Genomic DNA, 22,658 nt, shown 5'->3' with positions numbered 1-22,658 from the left:
TGCACTTGATTTATCGTTATCGTAACCGTAGGTGCAGCCAAGTGGAAATACGAAAGCTTTCCAGCTATTTCGCACTGACGGTAATTTGAACACAAGAACGTTTCTAGTGAAAAGGTGCTTACACTCAGAGCCATGTATTTACACTCAGCCACCCTAGCCTTATTACGGGTTAACGTTTTGGTAATTTTGGTTGGCCAACAAAATGTAAGACTACAATGACTGCATACGTTTCCCCAAATGTTATGAAAAAAAAAATGTTTTGTTATTGATGGACAATGGCAAGGCTGCCATTGTATTTTCAGTTACATTCTGTTCAATAAAAATGGTTTACACGTTTATTTTTTAAGAAATACATGGAACTACAACCGAATAAAACACCATTAACCATCATGCATTGCTTACATTCATTCTATCCTGAAAAGTCTGTTGAGAAAAATCGAAAACAGTACATAGGCATAAAACCACAATGTTTTAATAGGGATTAAATAAAGACAATATATATATATATATATAACCTCTTATGGTTAAAAAAAGACAAAATATCTATATATTCATAACGTAAAATAAATAAATACAGGCGATCGCGTCTACGGTTGTTGCAACGGCTTGTGTGTCGCCTACTGGTTAAATTCGTGTCTTTTCGCACGAATTAAGTAGCACAGAAATTCGTGTATTTTCGCACAAATTAAGTAGCACAGAAATTCGTGTATTTTCAAACGAATTGAACCACCCCAAAAATGCACAAAAACGCACGAAATCTGCTGAAATACATTTTGTACATATATGCGCGAATTGAATGTGAGGCTGGGCTGACAGTTCAGAAATTGTTTAAGAAATGCTTACACACAAAATACAGGTTAACAATGGTCATTGAAGTTGATTGAAAACAGCACGACCTGATGAAGATATCCCAGAAGCCTTGTGCATCTTCAGGTTCCCCAGGAAGATATCCTGCAAGACAAACCATCAGTACCAGCATTCTAGTTCCCAGTCATGTGTGCATGAACATATACAACACTCACATTCAGTAACAGGTGTAAGCCACATCCAAGTACTTATAGGTTCCGACACAGGGGTCGCCGAACACGGAGTTGGATACCTTGACGATACACTGGCGCTCTCCGTCACACCTGTGTAAACAGGTAGAGGTTAACATCACAGCCAATGAGTGCCTACAGGTAAATGCACACTAAAGGTTTCAGTACCTTTCTGCCATTGTCCTGGTGGTGGATGGGCTGAGGCAGTTGGTGTTTTTGAGTTGTTTATGTGGGCGCCCAATGGAACACACATCGTGTTGACGACGACCATAGTTGGCACGCTGAATATGGATCTCACCACGATCTGAGGAAGAGAACGAAGAAAAGGATTACCAAATCTGGGTGTTTGTGTGGGTTAGTGACTAACATACATCACCACATGAATACACCGTACGGTAGTGTTGACCAGCTTACCACATAGTAGTTGAGAATCAGAGCCTTCACATATGATGCTGCTTACTGCAAGGACAACACAGGAGTTACACCACACAAATTAAGACACACATTAGCCTGGTGAAATGTTAGTGATGGGCACTAATAGGGAATGTTGATTTCAGGTGCATTTTAAACATGTTGGCATGAACTAAAGTATAAAAAGTTAGGCTCGTCATCTTCCACAGTTACCTTGTAGTTTCACTTCCTTATGAACAGTTCTCAAAATGCTAACATTTTAATTAAGCAAACTGGCTGGCTATACCCAAGAAGGTGAAGCAGGGCGACCCGCTACACCAAATCTGTATTTCTATGCCGTTTGTGCCATCTGTCAGATTAGCTATAAACCCTACAAATCAGTAGGAATTGCACTAGCTAGTTACCGTTCACTGAAACATATTCAGTGGTAAACCAGATTAAGTGTGCACAACCATCAAATAAGCTTGAGACACTTCCCTTCCATGTTCTTGCTAGCTAATTGAGCGAGATATGTACATATAACAAGGTGCAGAAGCATATGAGACAAGTCGAAAAGGTTACTGCAAAAAGGGTCAATGCAGATGGTCGGGGTAGTCATTCAGCAGTTTTATGGCTTGGGGGAAGTAGAAGCCATTCAGGGTCCTGTTGGTTCCAGACTTGGTGCACCCGTACCATTTGTTATGGAGTATCAGAGGCCAGTATGACTTGGGTGGCTCGAGTCTGTATGTAGGGCCTTCAGACACACGTGGTGTCGAGATCCTGATGGCAGGGAGCCCAGCCTGAGTGATGTACTGGGCCGTACACACTACCCTCTGTAGCACCTTGCAGTCAGATGCCATACCTAGTGGTGATGCAGCCAGTCAAAAAGCTCTCAATGGTGCAGCTGTAGAATTGAGGATCGGAGGGCTGATACCAAATATTTCTAGCCTCCTGGTTGGGAGGGGCTCGGCCCTCCGTTTCCTGTAGTCCATAATCAGTTCCTTTGTCATCTTGGCACCACACTTCCAGGTCCCTGACCTCCCTATAGGCTACGCTAACTAAAGTTGTTGCCGGCTACATTTTTCAATAACCACAGCTTGTTGGCTAGCTAGGGTTAGTTAGCAGGTGAGGGTGGTTTACACGTTGAGAAACCCATGCACGTATGAAACGTTGTGGCCATAAGACTGCATTTAATAAAACGTAGTTAGCAAGCTGGTACCATAGGGGAACCAACCCATTCTATTCCTTTTCTAGCTATCAGCAGAGTGCACTCTTTTACAAAAGAGTAAAGTGGGTAGGAGTATTAAACAATATCCCAACATGCCACAGTCATACCGATAGTACGTTGAATCTAATTCTGTATATTGGTGCCCACCACTAAGTGTTATTAGCACACATTGAGAGACTGACTTGTTTCTTGCTGTTGGACACAGGAGTATTTGATGTCCAGGTACTTGTAAGTCCCGACACAGGGGTCTCCAAAAACGAAATTGGATGCCGGCACAACACACTCGCTCTTCCCACCGCATCTGTGTGTTTCAAAGACAGGTAGAGGTCATGAGTTCCTTTCTGCCATCTTGCTGGTTAACACTAGTCAAGGAGTTCCTACAGGTAAACAGCACAGGTTCCAGTACCTTTCTGCCATCTTGCTGGTGGTGGATTGGCTGAGGCAGTTGGTGTCGGTGAGTTGGTTATCGGGGCGCCCAATGGAACACACATCGTGTTGACGACGACCATAGTTGGCACGCTTGATTTGAATCTTACCTCCATCTGAGGGAGATGGGGAAGAGAGACAATGAAAAGGAGAAAGGTGAGGGACAAAGGAGAGCCAAGTCTGGGTCTCTATGGTGTGGGCTAGTGACCCTAATCTACAGTAGAAACTATCATAGGTGGTCGGTGAGTATACTGTAGGGTTGACTAGCTTACCACATTGCAGTAAAGCATCAGAGCCTTCACACGTGATGCTAATTGCTGCCAGGACAAATAAACAGGAATTACACATCACTCACATTAGCTTGGTTAAGTAGTATCATCATTATTACATACAGTACCTCCATCCGTTAGTGTACAGCAAGCTGCAGCCAGCACTGTAACATCACACAGCTAGTTCAGCAACATCTCACAACATATGCACTTGGACCATGAAGCTAGAATTCAGCATTGGTCTCTATACTAATACATTTCAGTTATACTAAGTGTATTATAGTCAAGTTGAGCATTTGGTCTCTTATTCCAGGCACAAAATGTGACATTTGTTATATGACTTTGTTTTGAATACTTTTTTGCCCAATAGGAACTGAATGTCCCTCAAATCATATGACATTCTTCTATTACTAACATTTGATCGTCTATATTTAAATTCTAATCTGCATCAGATACAGATTTTGTATACTCACATGTGACCACCGTCAGTCTGAACATGCGCATGATTCCAGGTACAGGAGTGGTAGTAACAGAGAAAATGCAACTGATGATAACAAGACCCAATACACCTGGTATTTATGTTATGTGACATGTCTTAATTAACCCAGGTGTATCTCTTTGTCTCCAGGTGCACCTCATTGCAAATAGGGGCCGGCATTTGCTGGTCTATACCTGGCTATTGAGTCAGTCTCATGGAGTTAGATAGAGGACTCTAGGTGGATAAAATCCATTTTGACATGAACATTGCCATTGAGGGCTTCCAACATTTTAAAGTAGTCATGTAGGTGGGGATCTTTGTTAAGGAAGAATCACACGGGCCACATTCAGTCGCAAAACCTTTGAGCATTGCAGATATACATTTCATGATTAGAGACAATGTATTTCTTTATTCTACATCTCGGAGAGACATATTTGTTAAACACAGCATATTTGTTTATAACCTTCCAAAATGTTGCATCCTTCTGAATGCACCCCATTATTAATTTCCCCATTATTCTTTATACATTGCCAGCAGCATACCACCCTGCATACCACTGCTGGCTTGCTTCTGAAGCTAAGCAGGATTGGTCCATGTCAGTCCCTGGATGGTAGACCAGATGCTGCTGGAAGTGGTGTTGGAGGGGCAGTAGGAGGCACTCTTTCCTCTGGTCTAGAACATGCCCCAGGGCTGTGATTGGGACACTGCTCTGTGTAGGGTGCTGTCATTTGGATGGGATGTTAAATGGGTGTCCTCACTCTCTGAGGTCATTAAAGATCCCATGGCACTTATCGTAAGAGTAGAGGTGTTAACCCCGGTGTCCCTACTAAATTCCCAATCTGGCACCCAAACCATCACGGTCACCTAATAATCCCCAGTTTACGATTGACTCATTCATCCCCCTCCTCTCCCCTGTAACTATTCCCCAGGTCATTGTTGTAAATTAGAATGTGTTCTCAGTCAATTTACCTGGTAAAATAACAGATAACAAAATGTTTAATGATTCAATCAGGAGGGATCAGTCAATTAATTATACTCTTGTGCAAACACAGCATAACCTGTCTCCCTCGCCAGCAGCCAATGAAATTGAGTGCGCCAAATTCAATCAACAGAAATCTCATAATTCAATTTTCTCAAACATACAAGTATTAGGCACAATTTTAAAGATAAAATTCTCGTTAAACCAACTACAGTGTCCGATTTCAAAAAAGCTTTTCTGCGAAAGCAGAGCATATCATTATGTTAGGTCATTAACTAGTCACAGAAAGCAGACAGCGATTTTCCAAGCAAAGAGAGAAGTCACAAAAAGCAGAAATATTGATCAAATGAATCACTAACCTTTGATATTCTTCATCAGATGACACTCCCGGGACAACATGTTACACAATACATGTATGTTTTGTTCGATCAAGTTCATATTTATATCCAAAAATCTCAGTTTACATTTGGCTTTGCCTCCAAAACATCCCGTGAATTTGCACAGAGCCACATCAAATCACAGAAAAACTCATAATAAACATTAATAAAAGATACAAGTGTAATTCACAGATTTAAAGATATACTTCTCCTTAATGCAACCGCTGTGTCAGATTTCCAAAAAACTTTACGGAAGAAGCAAACCATGCAATAATCTGAGTACGGCTCTCAGAGACATTCACAACCCAAGAAGATATCCGCCATGATGGAGTCAACATAAGTCAGAAATAGCATTATAAATATTCACTTACCTTTGATGATCTTCGTCAGAATGCATTCCCAGGAATCCCAGTTCGACAATAAATGTTTGATTTGTTCCATAAAGTCCATCATTTATGTCCAAATTCCTCCTTTTGTTAGGGCGTTTAGTAAACAAATCGAAACTCACGAGGCGCGGGCAAGTCCAGCGGAAATGTCGGACGAAAATTCCAAAAAGTTATATTACTGGTCATAGAAACAAATCAAACGATGTATAGAATCAATCTTTATGATGTTTTTATCATAGATGTTCAATAATGTCCCAACCGGAGAATTAATTTGTCTGTAGAAAAGCAATGGAACGAGAGGTAACTTTCTCATGACCGCGCATCATGAGACCGAGGCTGCTGGTAGACCTCTGACTCATTCCCCTCCCATTCAGCCCCCCTTCACAGTAGAAGCATGAAACAACGTTCTAACGACTGTTGACATCTAGTGGAAGCCTTAGGAAGTGCAATATGACCCATATCCCGCTGTTTATTCAATTGGGGCTGAGTTGAAAAACTACAAACCTCAGATTCCCCACTTCCTGGTTGGATTTCTTTCTCAGGTTTTTGCCTGCCATATGAGTTCTGTTATACTCACAGACATCATTCAAACAGATTTAGAATCTTCAGAGTGTTTTCTATCCAATACTACTAATAATATGCATATATTAACATCTGGGACTCAGTAGGAGGCAGTTTACTCTGGGCACGCTTTTCATCCAAACGTGAAAATGCTGCCCCCTATCCATAAGAAGATAACTGTTGGTGGCAGTAAATTGCCAGATTTGGCTTCATACAGTCCCTTTTCAAACAAAACACTCTGTTGCGCTGTGCATCCTTTTAGTGTCTTTGCCAACTCATAGAAATTATAGAAGAAAATTGTCTAATTTAATAAAATGAATATCGTCTCGATTGTCTCTAATGTAATTACATTTGTTATTTGATTGGAATGGAGCTGCCCGTGGGCTCACGGACACCATATTGGGACACATATAAAGATGATATACTGTGACTATCATTCTCTATGGTTAGATCCCCATAATGTGTTGTTCTGGTGGCTGAGCGTATGTCCTCTTCCTCTCAACTGTTGATTCTCAGGGCTGCTGGACAGGTGCCTAGCCCTTCAAAGTGCGAGCCCTTTGGGTGTTGCACTTATCAGGCTTCACCGCCACGGTCCGGAAAGGCTGGTCCGAGTGATTTTGTGCATTTATATGATCCCATTTGCCACTCCTGTGAAGGAAGACCGCTGCGCTTGAAGGCAGTTTATTGACCACAGATCCCCAGTACAGGTACTCTACTGTAAACATTATTAACCTGTCTGGCTCTGGCGTTCCGCTAGCGGAACTCCTCTCACATTCCACTGAAAAGGCAGAGCGCGAAATTCAAAAGATATTTTTTAGAAATATTTAACTTTCACACATTAACAAGTCCAATACAGCAAATGAAAGATACACATCTTGTGAATCCAGTCAACATGTCCGATTTTTAAAATGTTTTACAGCGAAAACACCACATATATTTATGTTAGCTCATCACCAAATACAAAAAAGGACAGACATTTTTCACAGCACAGGTAGCATGCACAAAGCCAACCTAACTAACCAAGAACCAACCAAACTAACCAAGAAACAACTTCATCAGATGACAGTCTTATAACATGTTATACAATAAATCTATGTTTTGTTCGAAAAATGTGCATATTTGAGGTATAAATCAGTTTTACATTGCAGCTAACATCACAGCTACCGTCACAAATAGGACCGAAGCAGCCAGAGTAATTACAGACACCAACGTCAAATACGTAAATACTCATCATAAAACATTTATGAAAAATCGATGGTGTACAGCAAATTAAAGACAAACATCTTGTGAATCCAGCCAATATTTCCGATTTTTTAAGTGTTTTACAGCGAAAACACAATATAGCATTATATTAGCTTACTACAATAGCCTACCACACTACCGCATTCATTCATCAAGGCACGTTAGCGATAGCAATAGGCACGTTAGCGATAGGGAATAAACCAGCAAAAGATATTAATTTTCACTAACCTTCATAAACCTTCATCAGATGACAGTCCTATAACATCAGGTTATACATACACTTATGTTTTGTTCGAAAATTTGCATATTTAGAGCTGAAATCAGTGGTTATACATTGTGCTAACGTAGCATCTTTTTCCCAGAATGTGCAGATATTTTTATGACACTCAAACTATTCTGACCAAATAACTATACATAAACGTTACTAAAAATACATGTTGTATAGGAAATGATAGATACACTAGTTCTTAATGCAATCGCCGTGTTAGAATTCTAAAAATAACTTCATTACGATATGCAGTTTACGTTATGGCGAGAGCGTGCCCAAACTCTGGGCGCAAACGACTAGTACAACATGTTCGACAGATATATGAAATAGCATCATAAAATGGGTCCTACTTTTGACGATCTTTCATCAGAATGTTGTACAAGGGGTCCTTTGTCGGGAACAATCGTTGTTTGGATTTAGAATGTCCTCTTCTCCAGTCAATTAGCACGGAAAGCTAGCAAAGTAGCGCTAAGCTCTCCTTCCTGAACAAAGGCACACAACGCAACACGCCTAACGTCCCGAAAAAATTTCAATAATCTAATAAAACTATATTGAAAAAACATACTTTACGATGATATTGTCACATGTATCAAATAAAATCAAAGCCGGAGATATTAGTCGTCCATAACGACAGCTAATCAGAAGGCAAATCCAGGTCCCTTCACGCGATCTCCAGAAAACAGGAAACTGGTGACACGTCATGCCGAAAGCTTTTATTCGACACCAGATCAAGTTACACACTCCATTTCTTCTCGCACTGCCTGTCGACATCTAGTGGAAGACGTATGAAGTGCATCTATTCTAATAAATATCAAGGAACTTTATAGGCAGGCCCTAGAACAGAGCATCGATTTCAGATTTTCCACTTCCTGTCAGGAAGTTTGCTGCAAAGGGAGTTCTGTTTTACTCACAGATATAATTCAAACGGTTTTAGAAACTAGAGAGTGTTTTCTATCCAATAGTAATAATAATATGCATATTGTACGAGCAAGAATTGAGTACGAGGCCGTTTGAAATGGGCACCTTTTATCCGGCTACTCAATACTGCCCCTGCAGCCCAAACAGGTTAAATGGAAGAAAGATGGGCCAGGAAACACAGATAAAAAATAAAAAAATCACTTCCAGGTTAGACTTTCTCAGGTTTTGCCTGCAGAATCAGTTTTGTTATACTCACAGACAATATTTTGACAGTTTTGGAAACTGTGGAGTGTTTTCTATCCTAATCTGTAAATTATATGCATATTCTACGATCTGGACCTGAGAAATAGTCCGTTTACCTTGGGAATGTTATTTAAAAAAAAAATATAATAATCTGACCCCTAGCGTCAAGAGGTTAAACTCACAGACACTATTTTAAACAGAAAACAGACAGCTTAATCTGGGACGCTAAACCAGACAAGATACAGTGTGCCTATCTATATTTATCCATTTGTATTTAAACAGGTACGTTGTCTGAGAACACATACTCATTTACAGCAACAACCTGGGGAATAGTTACAGGGGAGAAGAGGGGGGATGAATGAGCCAATTCTAAACCGGGGATGATTAGGTGGCCATGGTATGAAGGACAGATTGGGAATTTAGCCAGGATACTGTGGTTAACACCCCTACTCTTGCGATCAGTACCATGGGATCTTTAGTGACCACGGAGAGTCAGGACACCCATGTAACGTCCCATCCAAAAGACAGCACCCTACTGCCTTTGGTCATATGTTTTAGACAAGAGGAAAGGGTGCCTCCTACTGACCCTCCAACACCACTTGCAGAAGCATCTGTTCTCCCATCCAGGGACTTACCAGGACCAACCCTGCTTAGCTTCAGAAGCAAACCAGCAGCGGGATGATGGGTGGTATGCAGGCCTAGCTGGCTATATAATGAATATGAATTGGGTGTTGTGAGATTATTAAATATAAAAGCACTAAACATCTCTAAAATCTTCACTTAGTCAAAAGATTTATTTGAACCCTAAATGGTTCTCAAGTAAAATACTAAGAAAAGTTAATCCACTGTTTAAATAGCGCTTTTGCCTGTGTACAGATTTCGATGTCTCATTTTTGATTGATTGCAAATGATACCTTTTTCTAAGTATCTCTCTTTTTCAAACAAGCATTGCAGAGCTGGCTACAATTTATATGTCATCCACCTGAAAAGATAGAACAAATATTAATGCTGAATTTAAATGTGCTGGTTGATAAAATACCTGTATTTATGGGAAACAGTTTGGAAAAAGTATTTTGTTATTAAATGATATTGTAAATTGGAATGGGTGAGTTGTCTTTTATAGAGTTATCAGAAATATATGGAAAGGTCTGCTCAGTCCAAGATTATAACCAATTGATTACAGCATTACACCAAAAATGGAGGCAGGTGGCAGCAGAAGGAGGTAGGGAAGTGGTCTGTCTGCCCAATTTAAAGGATCAAAACTTGCAGCGGAATAAAAATAGCAAAAATAGGAATGTATACCAGTTTCATTTGAGGACCAGGATGTTGATATGTGCCATACAGATTGCAAAATTGTTGGGAAGAGATTTGATTTACCGATTCCATGGTGTATGAGATGATTCAAGACTTGTGCTTTGCAGCTAATGCAGGTTTTGTGAGAACAGAATCAATTGACCATTTATTTTAGTATTGCCCTCAAGTAGGTTCTCAGGAATAGCTGAAAATGCAAAACATTGACCCTAGATCTGTTGGAGATCAATTACTAATACTATTGTTTTTCAACAGTCTGTAGAGTCTATTCAATAGAAATGGTATGTTAATCAAAGCATAGTTGAAATATATATGCTGCGTAGAAATCCAGTGTGTGGCCAGCAGAGACAGGTGGGATGTGCTAAGGGAAGCTGAGGGTTGGGATGTGGAATTGGAGACAAGTGGGGGTGGAGTTGCTGGGCGAAGGATAGAATGAGATGTAAAATAAATTCCAGATAAAAATACATGTGAATGACACTGAGGGGCTGTGTTAATACGGTTGAGGCTTATGCCATGCAGGTGTTTGTACAAATGAATACTCAGATGGACATGGTGCCATACATGCACTCACATTGTTTGCCTGGCTGTTCATGGTTGTTTCTCTTATTTGGTGGTGCATAGGGCAGGGAATATAATTATTTTATTTCTCAGAGTGGAATGTGATGGTTGAGGGGCAGCTCTTGGATGGCTGTATCGGTCAGGTCCCCCTTTGACATTGTGGGAGATTTGTCGACGTGCCTGTGACCCTGTGGGTCTCTGGATAAGAAGCTGTTAGACTAATGTGATGTAGTTGGGCAACTTCACTGCAAGTATGTTTATTAAGAGAATAAATAGTCTAGCTGAATTTACACAGTAACATTTGGTTCATGATCCAACCACTTAACTATCAATGTTTGTAGGGTCTACACATTGTATAAACATTTCTCACCCAACCAGGTCTGCTTTGTGACCAGATTAGCTGGTGATTAATACAAATTAGGACCATTAAGGCTGCTGATGTCATAAGTACTACCTGTCAATGATTTGAGACTCAGGTTCAATTGATTAAAATAGTTTGACCATCCAGATCACAATGAGTATTAAACTTGTCTACAACTGCCTAAAGGTGGGCACAGATGACAGACATCAAGACAAAGGCACGTTAGCACCAGGTACAAATGAGACCGGTGAACACCGGACACATGGTCAGTAATATTGGTGTGACATTTAGTAATATACAAGAGGCAACCAGTATCATCTTCCAGCCATGTCATTTAATTTAGACCAACAACCACAGTTCAGAAATGGTTTAAGAAATGTTTCAGCACAAAATGCACAGGTTTACAATGGTCATTGAAGTTGATTTGGCAGTTGGAGGAAAACAGCACGGCCCGATGAAAATGTCCCAGAAGCCTTGTAGATCTTCTGGTTCCCCAGGAAGATATCCTGCAAGACAAACCATCAGTACCAGCATTCTAGTTCCCAGTCATGTGTGCATGAACATATACAACACTCACATTCAGTAACAGGTGTAAGCCACATCCAAGTACTTATAGGTTCCGACACAGGGGTCGCCGAACACGGAGTTGGATACCTTGACGATACACTGGCGCTCTCCGTCACACCTGTGTAAACAGGTAGAGGTTAACATCACAGCCAATGAGTGCCTACAGGTAAATGCACACTAAAGGTTTCAGTACCTTTCTGCCATTGTCCTGGTGGTGGATGGGCTGAGGCAGTTGGTGTTTTTGAGTTGTTTATGTGGGCGCCCAATGGAACACACATCGTGTTGACGACGACCATAGTTGGCACGCTGAATATGGATCTCACCACGATCTGAGGAAGAGAACGAAGAAAAGGATTACCAAATCTGGGTGTTTGTGTGGGTTAGTGACTAACATACATCACCACATGAATACACCGTACGGTAGTGTTGACCAGCTTACCACATAGTAGTTGAGAATCAGAGCCTTCACATATGATGCTGCTTACTGCAAGGACAACACAGGAGTTACACCACACAAATTAAGACACACATTAGCCTGGTGAAATGTTAGTGATGGGCACTAATAGGGAATGTTGATTTCAGGTGCATTTTAAACATGTTGGCATGAACTAAAGTATAAAAAGTTAGGCTCGTCATCTTCCACAGTTACCTTGTAGTTTCACTTCCTTATGAACAGTTCTCAAAATGCTAACATTTTAATTAAGCAAACTGGCTGGCTATACCCAAGAAGGTGAAGCAGGGCGACCCGCTACACCAAATCTGTATTTCTATGCCGTTTGTGCCATCTGTCAGATTAGCTATAAACCCTACAAATCAGTAGGAATTGCACTAGCTAGTTACCGTTCACTGAAACATATTCAGTGGTAAACCAGATTAAGTGTGCACAACCATCAAATAAGCTTGAGACACTTCCCTTCCATGTTCTTGCTAGCTAATTGAGCGAGATATGTACATATAACAAGGTGCAGAAGCATATGAGACAAGTCGAAAAGGTTACTGCAAAAAGGGTCAATGCAGATGGTCGGGGTAGTCATTCAGCAGTTTTATGGCTTGGGGGAAGTAGAAGCCATTCAGGGTCCTGTTGGTTCCAGACTTGGTGCACCCGTACCATTTGTTATGGAGTATCAGAGGCCAGTATGACTTGGGTGGCTCGAGTCTGTATGTAGGGCCTTCAGACACACGTGGTGTCGAGATCCTGATGGCAGGGAGCCCAGCCTGAGTGATGTACTGGGCCGTACACACTACCCTCTGTAGCACCTTGCAGTCAGATGCCATACCTAGTGGTGATGCAGCCAGTCAAAAAGCTCTCAATGGTGCAGCTGTAGAATTGAGGATCGGAGGGCTGATACCAAATATTTCTAGCCTCCTGGTTGGGAGGGGCTCGGCCCTCCGTTTCCTGTAGTCCATAATCAGTTCCTTTGTCATCTTGGCACCACACTTCCAGGTCCCTGACCTCCCTATAGGCTACGCTAACTAAAGTTGTTGCCGGCTACATTTTTCAATAACCACAGCTTGTTGGCTAGCTAGGGTTAGTTAGCAGGTGAGGGTGGTTTACACGTTGAGAAACCCATGCACGTATGAAACGTTGTGGCCATAAGACTGCATTTAATAAAACGTAGTTAGCAAGCTGGTACCATAGGGGAACCAACCCATTCTATTCCTTTTCTAGCTATCAGCAGAGTGCACTATTTTACAAAAGAGTAAAGTGGGTAGGAGTATTAAACAATATCCCAACATGCCACAGTCATACCGATAGTACGTTGAATCTAATTCTGTATATTGGTGCCCACCACTAAGTGTTATTAGCACACATTGAGAGACTGACTTGTTTCTTGCTGTTGGACACAGGAGTATTTGATGTCCAGGTACTTGTAAGTCCCGACACAGGGGTCTCCAAAAACGAAATTGGATGCCGGCACAACACACTCGCTCTTCCCACCGCATCTGTGTGTTTCAAAGACAGGTAGAGGTCATGAGTTCCTTTCTGCCATCTTGCTGGTTAACACTAGTCAAGGAGTTCCTACAGGTAAACAGCACAGGTTCCAGTACCTTTCTGCCATCTTGCTGGTGGTGGATTGGCTGAGGCAGTTGGTGTCGGTGAGTTGGTTATCGGGGCGCCCAATGGAACACACATCGTGTTGACGACGACCATAGTTGGCACGCTTGATTTGAATCTTACCTCCATCTGAGGGAGATGGGGAAGAGAGACAATGAAAAGGAGAAAGGTGAGGGACAAAGGAGAGCCAAGTCTGGGTCTCTATGGTGTGGGCTAGTGACCCTAATCTACAGTAGAAACTATCATAGGTGGTCGGTGAGTATACTGTAGGGTTGACTAGCTTACCACATTGCAGTAAAGCATCAGAGCCTTCACACGTGATGCTAATTGCTGCCAGGACAAATAAACAGGAATTACACACCACTCACATTAGCTTGGTTAAGTAGTATCATCATTATTACATACAGTACCTCCATCCGTTAGTGTACAGCAAGCTGCAGCCAGCACTGAAACAACATCACACAGCTAGTTCAGCAACATATGCACTTGGACCATGAAGCTAGAATTCAGCATTGGTCTCTATACTCAAGCATTTCAGTTATACTAAGTGTATTATAGTCAAGTTGAGCATTTGGTCTCTTATTCCAGGCACAAAATGTGACATTTGTTATATGACTTTGTTTTGAATACTTTTTTGCCCAATAGGAACTGAATGTCCCTCAAATCATATGACATTCTTCTATTACTAACATTTGGTCATATATATTTAAATTCTAATCTGCATCAGATACAGATTTTGTATACTCACATGTGACCACCGTCAGTCTGAACATGCGCATGATTCCAGGTACAGGCGTGGTAGTAACAGAGAAAATGCAACTGATGATAACAAGACCCAATTCACCTGGTATTTATGTTATGTGACATGTCTTAATTAACCCAGGTGTATCTCTTTGTCTCCAGGTGCACCTCATTGCAATTAGGGGCCGGCGTTTGCTGGTCTATACCTGGCTATTGAGTCAGTCTCATGGAGTTAGATAGAGGACTCTAGATGGATGAAATCCATTTTGGCATGAACACTGCCATTGAGGGCTTCCAACATTTTAAAGTAGCCATCTAGGTGGTGCTTCTTCGTTAAGGAAGAATTACATGGGCCACGTTCAGTCAAAAAACCTTCGATCATTGCAGATATACATTTCATGAATAGAGACAACGTATTTCCTTAATCTACATGTCGGAGAGACATATTTGTTCAAAATAGCATATTGTTATCTGAACCTTCCAAAAGGTTGCATCCTGCTGAACGCACCCCTTTATTCAATCCGGGTCATCAGGAGGGATCAGCCAATTAATTATACTCTTGAGCAAACACAGCATAACTGTATGTGCAGTAAATTGCCTTGAATTGCCTAAATTACCTCTTAAATTCTCAGGGCTGCTGGACAGGTGCCTTGCCCGTCAACGTGCGAGCCCTTTGGGTGTTGCACTTATCAGGCTTTACTGCCACGGTCCAGAAAGGCTGGTCCGAGTGATTTTGTTAATTTATATGTTCCCAGTTGCCACTCCTGTCAAGGGAGACCGCTGCTCTTGAAGGCAGTTTGGTGACCACAGATCCCCAGTACAGTTACTCTACTGTAAACATTATTAAAGTGACCCGTGTTGAGTGACTATATACATATGGCAGCAGTCTCTATGGTACAGGGTAGAGTACCAGTTGGTATCAGCCCAATACCCTGCTTTTAACAGAGACTAAGTTTGGGCAGGGTTCTGGGCGGAGGCCGGCTAGAGGTTACTATTTCAACGTCCGATGGCCTGGAGTAAGAAACTTCTATCTCCAGTTTCTCAGTCTCTTGGGGTTAACTTTGATGCACCTGTACTATCAACTCCTTCTAGATGGTAGCGGGGAGACACGGCCATGGCTCGGGTGGCTGAGGTCCTTGATGATCTTCTTGGCCTATCTGTGACACCGAGTGCTGGAGATGTCTTGGAGGGCAGGCAGTGTGCCCCCGGTGATGCGTTGGGCTGTCCGCACCACCATCTGGAGAGCCCTGTGGTTGCAAATTCCGGACCAGGCGTTGATACAGCCCTACATGATCGTCTCAATGGTGCCCATGTAGAATTTCATGAGGGCCTTAGAGGACTAGCCACATTTCTTCAGCCTCCTGAAGTTGAAGAGGCGCTGTTGAGCTTTCACCACACTGACTCTGTGAATGGACTATTTCAGGTTTATAGTTATAACTTGTAGCTCTTCATCCTCTCCAGTGCGGCCCTGTTGACATGGATGGGGACTAGCTCAATCTGCTGTCTACAGTAGTCCACAATCATCTCCTTTGTTTTGTTGACATTGAGGGAGAGGTTATTTTCCTGGCATCATTCCGTCAGGGCCCTCAAATATTTCCTGTACGCTGTCTCGTCATTGTTGGTAATCAGGCCTACCACTGTCGTCAGCAAAATTGACGATTGAGTTGCCACGCAATCATGGGTGAACACGGAGCACAGGAGGAGGCTGAGCACACACCCGTGTGGGGCCCCAGTCTTGAGGATCAGCGTTGCAGAGGTGTTGTTGACTAACCCGCTGGAGTGCCTTGCAGTTGTGGACGGAGTAATTGCCATACCAGGCCATGATGCATCCGCTCAGGACGCTCTCGATGGTGCAGTAGTAGTATTTAGAGAGGAGGCAGCATGGCAACTTTCTTCAGCCACCTTAGAAGGTAGAGACGCTGTTGTCATGTTGGTCCATGACGAGTCCGCAGTGATGTAGTCGCTGAGAAACTTAAAACTTGTGACTCTCTCTACTGCAGTCCCGTTGATGTGGATCCGGGGTATGTTCCCTCCTCGGCTTCCAAAAGTCAACAATCAAATCCTTTGTTTTGCTAACGTTGAGGGAGAGGTTGTCATGACACCACAATGCCAGTTCACATACCTGCTCCCTACAGACTGACTCGTCATTGTTGGTTATCAGGCCTACAACCGTGGTGTTGTGCAAAGCTACGCAGTCATGGGTGAACAGGGAGCACAGGAGGAGGCTGAGCACACACCCCTGGGGGTCACCTGTGTTGATTCAGTGTCTCCTTAAAGCAGGTGGGTACTGCAGCCAAGGACAGGTACAGGTTGAAGATGTCCGAGAAGATGCCCGCCAGCTGATCAGCCCACACTCTGAGCATGCGGACAAATATTCTATCTTGGCCAACGGCTTTGTGAGTACCTTCTCTTGAGAGTTTTTCTTCACGTCTGCCTCGGAGAGTGAAAGCACCTGGTCATTCAGAGCAAGCAAGAGTTGATGACTTGGTATTGTCTACCTCGAAGCGGACATAGAATGAGTTAAGCTCGTCTGAGAGGGAGGTTGGCACTCCAATATGTCCCATAAACATCACAAATTGTCCTTTTGTTCGATTGATTCCGTTGATATATATCCAAAATGTCCATTTATTTGGCGCATTTGATCCAGAAAAACACTGGTTCCAACTTGCACAACGTGACTACAAAATATCTCAAAAGGTACCTGTAAGCTTTGTCCAAACATTTCAAACTACGTTTGTAATACAACTTTCGGTATTTTTTTACGTAAATAATCGATAAAATTGAAGACGGGATGATCTGTGTTCAATACCGGAGGAAAACAATGTGTAGCATGCCTTCTGGTCATGCGCCTCTAACTAACAGTACACTTCACTGGAAACTCATTCTGAACATGGCTACTTCTTCATTTCTCAAAGGAAAAACCTCAACTAATTTCTAAAGACTGTTGCCATCCAGTGGAAGCGACAGGAACTACAGGAAGGTCCCTTAGAAATCTGGATTCCCAATGAAAACACATTGAAAAGAGAGTGACCTAAAAAAAAATATAATCTGAATGGTTTGTCCTCGGGGTTTTGCCTGACAAAATAAGTTATGTTATTGTCACAGACATGATTCAACAGTTTTAGAAACTTCAGAGTGTTTTCTATCCAATACTAATACTAATAATAATATGTATATATTAGCATCTGGGACCTAGTAGGAGGCAGTTTACTCTAGGCACACATCCAAATGTGAAAATGCTGCCCCCTATCCTAGAGAAGTTAACTTCTTCTTATAGGGGGTCGCTGTTTTCACTTTGGGAAAAATGTGTGCCCAAATTAAATGGCCTCGTACTCTGTTCTAGATCATACGATATGCCATATTATTATTACTATTGGATAGAAAACACTCTGAAGTTTCTAAAACTGTTTGAATTATATCTGTGAGTAAAACAGAACTCATTTGGCAGCAAACTTCCAACAGGAAGTGGAAAATTCTGAAAATGGGTCTCTGTGTAAGGCTTGCCTATGCAATTGCCTTGTATTTATGGATCTGTATGCACTTCATACGCCTTCCACTAGATGTCAACAGGCAGTAGAGTGTTGAATGGGGTGTCTAGCTTGATGTGAGACCGAATGAGAGCTTTTGGAGTGACAGGTCCGGTATTTTCTTTGTCTTCGAAGGCGCGCTGGGGAGCTCGACATTGTTTTCTGAAAAGCGTTCGGTATACACGGCGAATATCTCCGGCTCTGATTTTATTTGATACATATGATAATAACATCATAAAGTAGGTTTTTTCAACCGAGTTTTATCAGTTTATTCAACGTTTATTGGGACTTTTGGAGTTTTCCGTTCTTTGCGCCAAGAGAGGATGGGAATGTTAGCAACCTTGGCTAGCATTGTGGTGCGAATTCGACAGAAGAAATGGACATTCTAAAACCAAACAACGATTTATTCTGGACCAAGGACTCCTTGTACAACATTCTGATGGAAGCTCAGCAAAAGTAAGAAAACATTTATGATGTTATTTCGTATTTCTGTCGAAAATGTTTAGTATTATTTTCCGCCCTGATTTTGGGCGCTGTCTCGCTATAACGTAAGCTGTATGTCGTACTAAAGTTATTTTTAGAATTCTAACACGGCGATTGCATTAAGAACTAGTGTGTCTTTCATTTGCTATCCAACATGTATTTTTTTGTAAAATTTATGATGAGTTATTTGGTCAGATTAGGTGAGTGTCAGAAATATATCCGGAGATTCTGGAAAAAAGTTGCTACGTTTTCACAATGTATAACCACGGATTTCAGCTCTAAATATGCACATTTTCGAAGAAACCATATGTATTGTGTAATATGATGTTATAGGACTGTCATCTGATGAAGATTGTGAAGGTTAGTGAATAAATTTATATTTTGCTGTTTTTTTCGCTATCGCTACCATTGGGTTGAATGAATGCGGTTGTGTGGCTGGCTACTGTAGTAAGCTAATATAATGCGTATTGTGTTTTCGCTGTAAAACATTAAAAAAATCGGACATGTTGGCTGGATTCACAAGATGTTTATCTTTCATTTGGTTTATAATATACCTATATTTATGGGAAAGAGTATTTGTTTTTAAATGATATTGTCAATTAGAAGGGTAGAGTTGTCTTTCATGGAGTTATCAGAATTACATGGAAAGGTCTGCTCAATCCAAGATTATAACCAATTGATTACAGCATTACCCCCAAAATGGAGGCAGGTGGCAGCAGGAGGAGGTAGGGAACTCGTCTGTCTGCCCAATATAAAGGACCAAACCTTGCAGAGAAAAAAAATAGCATAAATAGGAATGTTTGCCAGTTTCATTTGATGACCAGGATGTTGACATCTGTGCCATACAGATTGCAAAATTGTTGGGAAGAGATTTTTTAATTACCGATTCCATGGTACAGGGTGTATGAGTTGTTTCAAGACTTGTGCTTATCAGCTAAAGTTTTATAGAATTCTTGACAATAAAATGCTGAATATTTGGGGCATAAAATCAAAGCGCTGCAGATTTTGTTTTGTGGATACAGAATTGACCATTTATTTTGGTATTGTCCTCAAGCAGCCGGTCAGGAATGGCTGAAAATGCATAACATTGATCTAAAATTGACCCTAGAAATACTGTTGGATATCTGGAGACCAGGTCAGTGAAATAGTAATATACTAACGCTCTTAGTAAAATATTAACTCAGTCTGTAGATTCTATTAGATATAAATTGTATTGTTGAAAGATATGCTGCGTAGAAAGCCAGAAAGTGTTGCCAGCAGAGACAAGTGGGTGTGCAGTTGCTGGGCGAAGGATAGAATGACTAAGATGAGAAATAAATTCCGTATAAAAGGTAGATACATTAATGATACAGAGGCTGTGTTGATACAATTGAGGCTGATGCCATGCAGGTGTTTGTACAAATGCATACTCATTCAAATGCACCAAGATGGACAAGGTGCCGTACATGCACTCAAACATTGTTGGCCTTGCTGTTAAATTGTCCTGGTTGTTTTTCCATGTTGTTCCTCTTGTGCGTTGGTGTTGCATGGGGCAGGGAATGGAATTGTATTTATTCTCTGTCTGGAATCTGATGGTTGAGGGGCTGCTCTTGGAACTGTGGTTGGTGGGGGGGGGGGGGCACATTTTTGACAGTGTGGGAGATCTGTCTCCCACACAGTAGGGCATTGAACCCGTTTGCTCATGTGTGTGTGTCTCTGGATCAGAGGCTGTTAGATGACAGTGGGCACAGAATAGTTAGTGGGCACAGAATACAAACATCAAGACAAAGGCACGTACAAATAAATCAGGTGAAAGGCGAGAATAATGGACACATGGTCAGTAATAATTGTGTGACATTTAGAAATATACAAGAGGCAACAAGTCTATTCTTCAGCTGCTTCGTTTAATTCAGACCAACAACCACAGTTCCAACACAGTCTCACATTCAATTCGCGCATATATGTACAAAATGTATTTCAGCAGATTTCGTGCGTTTTTGTGCATTTTTGGGGTGGTTCAATTCGTGCGAAAATACACGAATTTCTGTGCTACTTAATTCGTGCGAAAATACACGAATTTCTGTGCTACTTAATTCGTGCGAAAAGACACGAATTTAACCAGTAGGCGACACAAGCCTTTGCAACAACCATATAGACGCGATAATTTATATTTCATTTTTGTTCTTCTTAATGGCTAATTCAACGTCATGAATATACAGAAATGTTGTCTTTGTTTAACCATGTTTTAAAATGTGTCGTTGTATGCCTATATGTACTGTTTTAGACTTGCTGAACAGAATTTTTGAGAAAAGACGCACATTTACCTGCGACTTAATTCGTGGGAAATATTGTTTTATTAATGCCAATGCTGTTTTCTGTGCTTGATTTCGCTTAATACTTTGGATACTGGTGCACTTGTAATCAGAACGCCTTTTTGTCATGTAGGCAACCATACACGATTTTCTTCATAACCCATTTCATATTTCGTGGAGCCTAAATTACACCATTTTCTTCATAATGCATGTATTACATGTTAATGTAAAATAATGAATTATGTTGGCTTACACTTATGGCCTTTCCAAGGCCTTTCCATACCTTAAGGGAACATTTTAGCACTCGCCATATGGTTAGTGAGAAACGCCACATTGCAAATGTAAGGTCCCTTACTAGACGTACCTGCAACGTTTCTAAAATTCGCGGACAGGCGTCGGGCCGTGAGCGGGGGAGAGATCTTTCAGGAAGTCATCAAACTAAATCTCTCGGACGTTCGGTTTCCGTTTTATAAAAATAACACATTTTGGTCATTTTTCCGCAGTCTAGGAAATTCCACCAGAGGGAAAATAAATAATATTGCAAATGCACAAGCACATTGCAAATGCATGTGGCCTTTTCTCCTAAACGGAAAATATTTCGAAGACGTAATGGACAGTTGGCCCCGAACAAGATGGCGTCGAGGCCTCAACGCTTTTTGAGTTATGGCCATTTTTCTGGGATTAAAGGTCAAAAACGTAAAGTAGGGTGCTAATTTGACCGCTTCACGTCAAAGTACATAAGCATACGGTGTCAGGAAAAAAAGAACCAGCATTTATCTATCGTAATTTTAAGAGAAATCGTACATTGACAAATTGGTCATGTTCACAAAAAGGAGTTTAAAAAAAAAAAGTTACAGATCCAGTTGCAGTGTGTTCAGACGAACATTTTTAAGTGGGTCTCGAAGCTCTGCCACTGCATCGCAGTGCTAGCTGCGCCACCAGAGTCTCTGGGTTCGCGCCCAGGCTCTGCCGCAGCCGGCCGCGACCGGGAGGTCCGTTGGCTTAGCGTCGTCCGGGTTAGGGAGGGTTTGGCCGGTAGGGATATCCTTGTCTCATCGCGCTCCAGCGACTCCTGTGGCGGGCCGGGGGCAGTGCGCGCTAGCCAAGGGGGCCATGTGCACGGTGTTTCCTCCGACACATTGGTGCGGCTAGGCTTCCGGGTTGGAGGCGCGCTGTGTTAAGAACAGTGCGGCTTGGTTGGGTTGTGCTTCGGAGGACGCGTGGCTTTCGACCTTCGTCTCTCCTGAGCCCATACGGGAGTTGTAGCGATGAGACAAGATAGTAATTACTAGCGATTGGATACCACGAAGAAAAGGGGATAAAAGGATGGAGTGAAAAAGTAACGGTGCTTAAAGACACAACAAAGCCTGCAATGGCATTGCCATTATCTCCAGGCCGTGCCGAGTTCAACGAGATGCCCCGCTTGACCGTAGCTAGCTCGGTCTGAGTGCAGCGACAGGGACAAGAAGAAGGACCCAAATGACCCTTTGACCTCAATTTCATATTTTTTGCTTTGGGAGACAGAGAGAGAACCGTTAAGGTTAGAAGCACAATTTGACCTCAGGAACGTTCCTAAGGTCCTCCCGATCTGTGCAAGCCTAACATTGACCGTGTGGCATTAACCCTTAATAGTTAAAAGAAGGTGTTTACATCAAACAGTTTACAATGACATGTCTCCCCATAGGAATACATTGCCTGCTCCCCTAATTCATCTGAAGCCTATGTGGGTTAATAATGCCTTATGAACCTGTCCTTCGATGACAATCCATCAGGCCACTATGAGGTCTACCTGTGTCGATTCTAAGCTTCCTGGAGCAACCGGAAGTGGTTAATCACCCTAAAAGTGTTTGCCATACCCAACCTGCAGTTTGAGAGAAATAGTGCATTCAACCCTATGTAAAATCAGTGAGTTCTTAACGTATAGACTTAAAACTCAGGATTCTGTAAAAGCCCACTCCAAT

At 41.9% G+C, this 22,658-nt stretch overlaps 2 protein-coding genes across 2 annotated transcripts; both read right to left on the bottom strand.

Moving 5' to 3' along the window:
- Positions 1-1,024: 1,024 nt before the first annotated feature.
- LOC120040333 (L-rhamnose-binding lectin CSL3-like) lies at positions 1,025-3,854 on the bottom strand. The gene is made up of 8 exons (XM_038985523.1): positions 3,824-3,854; positions 3,479-3,514; positions 3,354-3,398; positions 3,062-3,197; positions 2,838-2,956; positions 1,452-1,496; positions 1,206-1,341; positions 1,025-1,130 (listed from the first exon to the last, which is right to left on the bottom strand). Exons 1-8 carry the CDS (start codon positions 3,852-3,854, stop codon positions 1,025-1,027), a joined length of 654 nt encoding a protein of 217 aa, XP_038841451.1.
- A 7,757-nt stretch (positions 3,855-11,611) lies between these two features.
- Positions 11,612-14,434, bottom strand: LOC120040336 (L-rhamnose-binding lectin CSL3-like). The gene is made up of 8 exons (XM_038985527.1): positions 14,404-14,434; positions 14,066-14,101; positions 13,941-13,985; positions 13,649-13,784; positions 13,425-13,543; positions 12,039-12,083; positions 11,793-11,928; positions 11,612-11,717 (listed from the first exon to the last, which is right to left on the bottom strand). Exons 1-8 carry the CDS (start codon positions 14,432-14,434, stop codon positions 11,612-11,614), a joined length of 654 nt encoding a protein of 217 aa, XP_038841455.1.
- Between the last annotated feature and the right edge of the window lie 8,224 nt (positions 14,435-22,658).

This window comes from Salvelinus namaycush, unplaced genomic scaffold, assembly GCF_016432855.1.
Source record: "Salvelinus namaycush isolate Seneca unplaced genomic scaffold, SaNama_1.0 Scaffold342, whole genome shotgun sequence".
Taxonomy (NCBI): domain Eukaryota; kingdom Metazoa; phylum Chordata; class Actinopteri; order Salmoniformes; family Salmonidae; genus Salvelinus; species Salvelinus namaycush.
Note: the sequence above shows the minus strand (reverse complement) of the source record. Positions and strands in the feature narration are given on the sequence as shown.

Excerpts from the sequence above, each read along its gene's own strand:
- LOC120040333 (XM_038985523.1), bottom strand. The coding sequence starts at position 3,854 with ATGCGCATGTTCAGACTGACGGTGGTCACAT. Across the intron at positions 3,399-3,478 it reads CTGTACACTAACGGATGGAG|CAATTAGCATCACGTGTGAA; the intron begins GTACTGTATGTA and ends TTGTCCTGGCAG. Across the intron at positions 1,497-2,837 it reads TGTCCAACAGCAAGAAACAA|TAAGCAGCATCATATGTGAA; the intron begins GTCAGTCTCTCA and ends TTGTCCTTGCAG.
- LOC120040336 (XM_038985527.1), bottom strand. The coding sequence starts at position 14,434 with ATGCGCATGTTCAGACTGACGGTGGTCACAT. Across the intron at positions 14,102-14,403 it reads CAGACTGACGGTGGTCACAT|TGCTGGCTGCAGCTTGCTGT; the intron begins GTGAGTATACAA and ends ATGTTGTTTCAG. Across the intron at positions 11,718-11,792 it reads ACCAGGACAATGGCAGAAAG|GTGTGACGGAGAGCGCCAGT; the intron begins GTACTGAAACCT and ends CTGTTTACACAG.